The sequence below is a fragment of the Zonotrichia leucophrys genome, unplaced genomic scaffold (assembly GCF_028769735.1).
Source record: "Zonotrichia leucophrys gambelii isolate GWCS_2022_RI unplaced genomic scaffold, RI_Zleu_2.0 Scaffold_603_30164, whole genome shotgun sequence".
NCBI classification, from domain to species: Eukaryota; Metazoa; Chordata; class Aves; order Passeriformes; family Passerellidae; genus Zonotrichia; species Zonotrichia leucophrys.
In genome coordinates, this window is record NW_026992808.1 from 14293 (window position 1) to 24416 (window position 10124).

The 10124-nt window shown below is 60.2% G+C and overlaps 1 protein-coding gene across 1 annotated transcript; it reads right to left on the reverse strand.

The window, feature by feature from the left end:
- Positions 1-1295: 1295 nt before the first annotated feature.
- C1QL4 (complement C1q like 4) lies at positions 1296-8262 on the reverse strand. Its single transcript, XM_064701420.1, has 2 exons — positions 7442-8262; positions 1296-1529 (listed from the first exon to the last, which is right to left on the reverse strand). The coding sequence occupies exons 1-2, from the start codon at positions 7970-7972 to the stop codon at positions 1350-1352; spliced, it is 711 nt and encodes a 236-aa protein (XP_064557490.1). The 5' UTR covers positions 7973-8262; the 3' UTR covers positions 1296-1349.
- Positions 8263-10124: the final 1862 nt, after the last annotated feature.

Here is a 10124-nt window from a genome sequence, read left to right on the forward strand (position 1 = left end):
CACCCCCCTCGCTGTGTGTCACCCGTGTGTCCCCCCCCGGCTGTCCTTTGTGCCACCTCTGTGTCCCCTGTGCCACCCCCGTGTCCCCTGTGCCACCCCCCTGTCCCCTGTGCCACCCCTCTGTCCCCTGTGCCACCCCGTGTCCCCTGTGCCACCCCCGTGTCCCCTGTGCCACCCCCGTGTCCCCTGTGTCACCCCTGTGTCCCCTGTGCCACCCCCGTGTCCCCTGTCCCCCCCCCCTGTCCCCTGTGCCACCCCCCTGTCCCCTGTGCCACCCCCGTGTCCCCTGTGCCACCCCTCTGTCCCCTGTGCCACCCCCGTGTCCCCTGTGCCACCCCCGTGTCCCCTGTGCCACCCCCGTGTCCCCTGTGCCACCCCTCTGTCCCCTGTGCCACCCCCGTGTCCCCTGTGCCACCCCCAGCAGAGGCAGAGCTGCGATCCAACCCCGGCGCCTTTATTGGGGACAAACTGGGACAGACCGGAACCCCCGAGCCCCCCCCGGGGGTGCTGCCATGCATGGGTGGGGGTGGGGGGGGGTCGGGGGTGTCACCGCTGTCACCAGGGGGGTCCCAGTGCCCCAGAGGTCACTCGGGGTTAATGGTGAAGCCCGAGAAGGTTCTGGAGTTGGGGGTCCCGGTTATTGGGGGGTCCTGGGAGTCCCGGCTCAATCAGGGTAGATGATGAAGCTGAAGAAGGTTCTGGAATTTGGGAGTCCCGGTTATTGGGGGTTCTGGGGGTGCTGTGGGTCAGTCGGGGTAGATGATGAAGCCCGAGAAGGTTCTGGAATTTGGGGTTTCAGTTGGGGCAGATGATGAAGCCCGAGAAGGTTCTGGAATTTGGGGTTTCAGTCAGGGTAGATGATGAAGCCTGAGAAGGTGCTGGAATTCGGGAGTCCTGGTTGTTGGGGGTTCTGGGGGGGTCCCGGGGGTCCCGGTTTCAGTCGGGGTAGATGATGAAGCTGAGGAAGGTTCTGGAATTGGGGGTTTCAGTCGGGGTAGATGATGAAGCCCGAGAAGGTTCTGGAGTTGGGGGGTCCTGGGGGGGTTTTGGGGGGTCCCGGCTCAGTCGGGGTAGATGATGAAGCCCGAGAAGGTTCTGGAGTTGGGGGGTCCCGGGGGTCCCGGTTTCAGTCGGGGTAGATGATGAAGCCCGAGAAGGTTCTGGAATTGGGTTTCAGTCGGGGTAGATGATGAAGCCCGAGAAGGTTCTGGAATTTGGGTTTCAGTCGGGGTAGATGATGAAGCCCGAGAAGGTTCTGGAATTGGGGGTCCTGGTTATTGGGGGGTCCCGGGGTCCCGGTTTCAGTCGGGGTAGATGATGAAGCCCGAGAAGGTTCTGGAATTTGGGTTTCAGTCGGGGTAGATGATGAAGCCCGAGAAGGTGCTGTATTTGTTGGTGTTGCCCCCGTGCACTTTGCCCCCGTCCAGTTTGACGAACACCTCGTCGCCCACGTCCAGGTGCAGGATGACGCTGTTGCTGGCGTAGTCGTAGTTCTGGTCGGCGTCCTGGGCGATGGCGCTGGCACGGACCTGCCAGGGGCGGCTGGCACTGGCACCGAGGGTCACCCACTGAGTGTCACCCACCCCAGCTGGCACTGGCACCGAGGGTCACCCACTGAGTGTCACCCACCCCAGCTGGCACTGACACAGTGTGTCACCCACCACACCTGGCACTGGGGACTGTCACCCAACACACCTGGCACTGGCACCGAGTGTCACCCACCCCAGCTGGCACTGGCACCGAGTGTCACCCACCCCGGCTGGCACTGGCACCGAGGGTCACCCACCGAGTGTCACCCACCCCAGCTGGCACTGGCACCGAGTGTCACCCACCGAGGGTCACCCACCACACCTGGCACTGGCACCGAGTGTCACCCACCGCGTGTCACCCAACACACCTGGCACTGGGGCTGTCACCCACCCCGGCTGGCACTGACATTGCGCGTCACCCACCCCAGCTGGCACTGGGGCTGTCACCCACCCTGGCTGGCGCTGGCACTGAGTGTCACCCACCAAGTGTCACCCACCCCAGCTGGCACTGACACCGAGTGTCACCCACCACACCTGGCACTGGCACTGAGTGTCACCAACCCCAGCTGGCACTGGGGCTGTCACCCACCCCAGCTGGCACCGAGTGTCACCCACCACACGAGACCAACCCCCTGGCACCCACCCCACCTGGCACCATCCCCACCTGGCACTGACGCCCCCCAAGGGAGGGAATGGGTGTCCCCATTGAGATCAGTGGGACCCCACCTGGCAGTGGGGGACAGGGCTGTCACCCACCAGGGCTGGCACTGGCACCTGGCACCGGCACCTGGCACTGGCACCTGGCACCATCCCCACCTGGCACCGACCCCTCCTGTCCAACCCCCCCCGTGCCCATCTCTGCCTCCTTTCCTGAGTCCCCAATTCTGCTCCCCCCCAAGGCCCCAAATCCATTTCCTGCATCCAATCCCTGAAATTCCCATCCAATCCCTGAAATTCCCATCCAGTCCCTGAAATTCCCATCCAATCCCCCCAAATTCCCATCCAATCCCTGAAATTCCCCTCCAATCCCCCCAAATTCCCATCCAGTCCCTGAAATTCCCATCCAATCCCTGAAATTCCCATCCAATCCCCCCAAATTCCCATCCAATCCCTGAAATTCCCATCCAATCCCCCAAATTCCCAATCCCAAATCCCACTTCCACATCCAATCCCACCCTAAATCCCCCCCAAATTCCTGTTCTTTCCCCCATTCCCCATTCTCAATCCCACATCCCATTTCTCCCATCCAATCCCTCCCAAATTCCCTTTTTTTTCCCCCATTTCCCCATCCCATATTCCCCATCCCAAATCCCATTTCCCACATCCAATCCCACCCTAAATCCCCTCCAATCTCCCCCAAATTCCTGTTCTTTCCCCCATTCCCCATTCTCAATCCCACATCCCTGATTCCCCATCCAATCCCTCCCAAATTCCCTTTTTTTCCCCCCATTTCCCCCATCCTGCTCTCCCCCATTCCCAATCCCAAATCCCATTCCCAATCCCCCCCAAATTCCCTTTTTTTTCCCCATTTCCCCCATACTGCTCCCCCCCATTCCCAATCCCAAATTCCCCATTCCCAATCTCCCCCAAATTCCCTTTTTTCCCCCATTTCCCCCATCCTCCTCTCCCCCATCCCAAATTTCCCAATCCCAAATCCCATTTCTCCCATCCAATGCCCCCCCAATTCTCATTCTTTCCCAGATTTCCCATCCCCAATCCCAAATCCCATTTCCCACATCCAATCCCACCCTAAATCCCCTCCATCCCCCCCAAATTCCCATTCTTTCCCTGATTCCCCAATCCCACCCTAAACCCCCTCCATCCTCCCCAAATTCCCATTCTTTCCTCCATTCCCTGATTCCCCAATCCCACCCTAAATCCCCTCCAATCTCCCCCAAATTCCTGTTCTTTCCCCCATTCCCCATCCTGCTCTCCCCATCCCAAATTCCCCATTCCCAATCTCCCCCAAATTCCCTTTTTTCCCCCATTTTTCCCCATCCTCCTCTCCCCCATCCCAAATTCCCCAATCCCAAATCCCATTCCCAATCCCCCCCAAATTCCCTTTTTTCCCCCATTTTTCCCCATCCTCCTCTCCCCCATCCCAAATTCCCCATTCCCAATCTTCCCCAAATTCCCTTTTTTTCCCCATTTCCCCCATCCCAAATTCCCCATTCCCAATCCCCCCCAAATTCCCTTTTTTTCCCCCATTTTTCCCCATCCTCCTCTCCCCCATCCCAAATTCTCCAACCCCAAATCCCATTTCCAATCCCAATCCCCCCCCCATTCCCAGTTTTTCCCCTCCCCATTCCCAGGGGGGCTCTGGGGGGGGTTGGGGTCTCTCTCGTTGCTGCCCACGACCCCGGAACCCCCCAGGGACCCCTCCCCAGATCAATCCTTGTTTGTTTTTCCTGGATTTTCTCCCGGAATTAATGGATGGGAAAAGTCCGGGATGAGCGAACAAAGGGAATCTGGGATGGGAAAATGGGAATGGGAATTTGGGGGGGGAGATGTGGGGATTTGGGGAGAAAATTATGGGAATTTGAGGGGGAAAATAATGGGAATTTGGGGGGAAATATGGGAATTTGAGGGGGAAAATAATGGGAATTTGGGGGGGAAAATGTGGGAATTTGGGGGGGGAAGAGTGGGGGGAAAAGGGTAGGAATTTGGGGAGAAAATTATGGGAATTTGAGGGGGAAAAGGATGGGGAATTTGGGGGGAAAATATGGGAATTTGAGGGGGAAAATAATGGGAATTTGAGGGGGAAAGGGTGGGGGGGAAAGGGTGGGAATTTGAGGGAGAAAATTATGGGAATTTGAGGGAGAAAAATATGGGAATTTGAGGGGGAAATATGGGAGTTTGAGGGGGGAAATATGGGAATTTGAAGGGGAAAATAATGGGAATTTGAGGGGGAAAGAGTGGGGGGAAAAGGGTAGGAATTTGGGGAGAAAATTATGGGAATTTGAGGGGGAAAGGGATGGGGAATTTGGGGGGAAATATGGGAATTTGAAGGGGAAATATGGGAATTTGAAGGGGAAAAGGGTGGGAATTTGGGGCAGGATTGAGGGAAAATTTGGGGCAGGGGATGGGGAAACAGGAATGGGGAGAAATATTGGGAATTTGGGCAGGATTGGATGGGGGAAATGGGATCAGGAGAATCAGGAATGGGAATTTGGGAGAGAACTGGATGAGGAAAATGGGATGTGGGACTGGGGAGGAGCAGAGCTGGGGATGGGGGATCAGGGAATGGGAATTTAAAATGGGATTGGATGGGGAAAATGGGATTTGGGGACTGGGAAAGGTGGAGAATTTGGGAATGGGAAATCGGGGATGAGGGGAGGAGGGTGGAAATTTGGGGTTTTGGATGGGAGAAATGGGATGTGGGGATTTGGGATGGAGAAAATGGGAAATCTGGGATGGAGAAAATGGGAATGGGAAATCTGGGATGGAGAAAATGGGAATGGGAAATCTGGGATGGAGAAAATGGGAAATCAGGGATGGAGAAAATGGGAATGGGAAATCTGGGATGGAGAAAATGGGAAATCTGGGATGGAGAAAATGGGAATGGGAAATCTGGGATGGAGAAAATGGGAAATCTGGGATGGAGAAAATGGGAAATCTGGGATGGAGAAAATGGGAATGGGAAATCTGGGATGGAGAAAATGGGAATGGGGCTGCTGGGGGGAGGAATCAGGGATGGAGGGGATTGGGAGGGAATTTGGGAGGGAGTGGGAGAATGGGGAGGAAGTGGGAGTGAGAAATCAGGGAATGGGAAAAGGAGGATGGGAATTTGGGGTTTTGGATGGGAGAAATGGGATGTGGGGATTTGGGGTGGGAAATCACGAATGGATCGAACCCAGATGAGAACCTTAAAAAATCACCCAAAACAAAACAGCAAAAAAGCACCGTGGGCCAAAACAACAACCCTGAGAGTGCTGAAAAAACAGGGCTGGAAAACGGGGGAGTGAAAACCAGGGGTGAAAACCGAGAGGGTGAAAACCAGGGCTGGAAAACGGGGGAGTGAAAACCAGGGGTGAAAATCAGAGAGTGAAAACCAGGGGTGAAAACAGAGAGGGTGAAAACCAGGGGTGAAAATCGGGGAGTGAAAACCAGGGGTGAAAATCGGGGGTGAAAACCAGGGGTGAAAACCGAGAGGGTGAAAACCAGGGGTGAAAACAGAGTGAAAACCAGGGGTGAAAATCAGAGAATGAAAACCAGGGGTGAAAATCGGGGAGTGAAAACCGGAGGGTGAAAACCAGGGGTGAAAACCAGGGGTGAAAATCGGGGAGTGAAAACCAGGGGTGAAAATCGGGGGTGAAAACCAGGGGTGAAAGCAGAGGCTGAAACCCCCGGGGCTGAAAACCAGGGATGCAAACCGGGGGCTGCAAAGCAGGGAGTGAAAATCAGGGGTGAAAACCGGAGGGTGAAAACCAGGGGTGAAAACCGGAGGGTGAAAACCAGGGGTGAAAACCAGGGGTGAAAATCGGGGAGTGAAAACCAGGGGTGAAAATCGGGGAGTGAAAACCAGGGGTGAAAACCGAGAGAGTGAAAACCAGGGGTGAAAACCGAGAGAGTGAAACCAGGGGTGAAAACAGAGGCTGAAACCCCCGGGGCTGAAAACCAGGGATGCAAACCGGGGGCTGCAAAGCAGGGAGTGAAAATCAGGGGTGAAAACCGGGAATGAAAACCGCGGAGTGAAAACTGAGGGGTGAAAACCGGGCTGGGGGCTCGGGGGGTGAAAAGCGGGGGCTGAAAATCAGGGAGTGAAAAGTGGGAATGAAAACCGGGGCTGAGAACCAGGGGTTCAAAACGAGGGGTGAAAACCGAGAGATGAAAAGCAGGGATGGAAAGCGGGGCTCAAAATCAAGGGGGGGGAAAGCGAGGGGTGAAAATCAGGGGTGAAAACTGAAACCAAGGCTGAAAACTGGGAATGAAAACCGGGGGGTGAAAATTGGGGGGTGAAAACCGGGGCTAAAAACCGGGGCTGCAAATGGGGGAGTGAAAATCAGGGGTGAAAAGCGGGGGGAGAAAAGCGGGGCTGAGAACCAGGGGCTCAAAACGAGGGGTGAAAACCGAGAGATGAAAACTGGGGCTCAAAATCAGGGGATGAAAACCCAGGGGTGCAAAGCGGGGCTGAGAACCAGGGGATGAAAACCGAGGGCTGAAAAGCAAAACCGGGGCTAAAAACCGGGGCTGCAAATGGGGGAGTGAAAATCAGGGGTGAAAAGCAGGGGGAGAAAAGCGGGGCTGAGAACCAGGGGCTCAAAATGAGGGGATGAAATCCAGGGGGTGCAAAGCAGGGGATGAAAATCAGGGGATGAAAAGCGAGGGCTGAAAACCAAAACCGGGGCTAAAAGCCGGGGCTGAGAACCAGGGGCTCAAAATGAGGGGATGAAATCCAGGGGTGCAAAGCGGGGCTGCAAAGCAGGGGATGAAAATCAGGGATGAAAACCGGGAATAAAAACCGGGGAGTGAAAAGCGGGGGCTGCAAATCAGGACTAAAAACCGGGCTGGGGGCTCGGGGGGAGAAAAGCGGGGCTGAGAACCAGGGGCTCAAAATCAGGGGATGAAAAGCGAGGGCTGAAAACCAAAACCGGGGCTAAAAACCGGGGCTGAGAACCAGGGGCTCAAAATCAGGGGATGAAAACCGAGGGCTGAAAACCAAAACCGGGGCTGCAAATGGGGGAGTGAAAATCAGGTGTGAAAAGCAGGGGGTGAAAAGCGGGGCTGAGAACCAGGGGCTCCAAATCAGGGGGGAAAAGCGGGGGGTGCAAAGCAGGGGATGAAACCCAAGGGGTGCAGAGCAGGGAGCGAACATCAGGGCTGAAAACCAAAACCGGCGCTGCGAACGGAATGAAAAGCGAGGGCTGAAAACCCAAACCGGCACCACCAAGCGGGCTCGGGGCTCCCGTTACCTGCCCGTTCTTCATCAGGTCGGCCCACATGCTGGTGCCGTCCCCGCCGCGCATCAGGACGTGGTAGGTGAAGAAGTAGATGCCGGGCAGGGGGCAGGTGAATTTGCCGCTCGAGGGCTCGTAGTAGTTGCCCACGTTGGTCACCACATCGTCGAAGCGCAGCACCTCGTAGCCCTCGTGCGGCTTCCTCAGGCCGGCGTAAAAAGCGATTTTGGGGCTGTAGAAGGACGGGATGTACCCGCCCGGGCCCGGCCCCGGAGGTCCCGGCGGGCCCGGCCGGCCCGGTTCTCCCGGGGGTCCCCGCGGCCCCGGCGGCCCCGGCGGCCCGCGGAGCCCGGAGCGGCCCTTGCGGCCCGGCTCGCCCTTAGCCCCGGGCAGGAAGGGCGGCGGGGCGGAGGCGGCGGCGGCGGCCGGGGGCAGCTCGGGGTAGGGGTCGCAGACCATGCGGCAGCTGCCCAGCATCTCGTAGTGCGCGGCCGCCTTGGAGCCGTGCACCAGCAGCGGGATGGCCACGAGCAGCAGCAGCAGCATGGCCACGCCGATGGCCACGCCGGCCACCCGCTTCCTGCGGCTCAGCCGCGACGCCGCCAGCGCCAGCAGGTCCTCGTCGCCCTTGGGAGCGATGGTGGCGAGCGGCGGAGACGGCGGAGGCCGCCCGGGGAGAGCGGAGAGACGGAGGGGACGGGGAGGGGACGGGGATGGGGATGGGATGGGGATAGGGATGGGGACGCGGCTGGGGCTGGGGATGGGATGGGGCTGCTGGTGGCGGTGGGAGAGGGGGGAATGGCAGATTAGGGGTGCAGGGGATGGGAATGGGGATGGGGATGGGGCTGGAATGGGATGGGGATGGGGACAGGGATGGGAATGGAATGGGGATGGGATAGGGATGGGATGGGGATGGGATGGGGACAGGGACGGGGCTGCTGGTGGCGGTGGGAGAGGGGGGAATGGCAGATTAGGGGTGCAGGGGATGGGAATGGGGATGGGGACAGAGCGGGGATGGGGCTGGAGTTGGTGGGGACTGGGATGGGAACAGCAATGGGGACAGGGATTGGGATGGGGACAGGAATGGACAGGGATGGGGATGGGGATGGGGATGGGGACAGGGATGGGGATGGGGACAGGGATGGGGATGGGGACAGGAATGGGGACAGGGACGGGGATGGAGATGGGGATGGGGATGGGGACAGCGGCTGCAGCTGCGGGTGGAGCCGGGGGTGAAACGCAGGGAGGGGATGGGGCCGAGGACGGGATCGGGAACGGGGATGGGGTCAGGAATGGGGTCGGGTACAGGATCGGGAATGGGGCTGAGGCAGGAGGAGAAGCTGCGGGGGGAGCCGGGGATGGGACCCAGAGCAGAGACGGGATGGGGAGCTGGGATCGGGATCGGGAGCCGGGAATGGGATCGGGAATGGGATCGGGATCGGGAAAGGGGCCGGGGCTGCGGGCGGAGCCGGGGATGGGACTCACAGCAGAGACGGGGCCGGGAATGGGATCAGAAGCCGGGAATGGGATCGAGAGGCGGGAATGGGATCGGGAGCGGGGCCGGGGCTGCGGGCGGAGCCGGCGGCGGCGCCGGGAGCGGGGCTGGGGCTGCGGCCGAGGACGGGACCGGCGGCGGGGCCGGAGCCGCGGGCGGGGCCGGGAGCGGCGCGGGCGGAGGGGACGGAGCGGAGGCGGCGGGGCTGGAGGAGCCGGTACCGGGAGCGGAGCCGGTACCGGGAGCGGAGCCGGGGGTGCTGAGGGGCCGGAGCCGGTACCGGGAGCGGAGCCGGCGGGGCTGGAGGAACCGATACCGGGAGCGGAGGCGGGCACGGGGCTCGGAGCGCAGCCGGACACGGAGTCAGAGCGGAGCTCCTGCAGCAGCCAGGACCGGAGCCGGGGTGGGTGCTGGTGATGTAACCGGAGCCGGGATGGAGCCGCCACCGGAACCGGGATAGAACCGGCACCGGGGCGGGGTAGAGCCGGGATAGAACCGGGATGGAACCGTGAAGGAACCGCGACCGAAACCGGGATGGAATCGTGATGGAACCGAGAAAGAACCGGGAATGAACCGGGATGGAACCGGGATGAAGCCGCGACCGGAGCCGGGATGGAACCGGGATGGAACCGGGATGGAACCGGGATGGAACCGGGATGGAGAACGGGGAATGACCGGATGGACCCGCCACGGAGCGGCCGGCATGCCCCGCCAGGACGCGCGGGGAACGGCTCCCCAGATTTCCCCCGGATTGACCCCGGGAGCGCATCCCCCGGTATTTGTCCCCCCCCGGGATTGTCCCTTTGATTTTGTCCCCCTCGGTTTTGTCCCTCGGGATTGTTCCCTCGGGATTGTCGCCCGTTTTGTCCCCTCGGGATTGTCCCTTTGATTTTGTCCCTCGGGATTGTTCCCTCGGGATTGTGACCCGGTTTTGTCCCCCCGGTTTTGTCCCCCCGGTTCTGTCCCCCCGCTCTGTCCCCGCCGTGTCCCGCAGCTCCGGCCCGGGCGGCAGCACCGGGGGGATCTCCGGTGTCCCCCCGCCCCCCCCGCCGGTACCTGCGGCCGCCGCGCCCGCAGCGAGCCCCGCTCCGCTCCCGCTCCGCTCCCGCTCCCGCTCCCGCTCCGCCCGCCCCGCCCGACGGCCCCGGGCACGGCGGGGGCGGGGAGGGGCCGGCGGCGGGGGGGGGCACGGGGGCGGGGGGG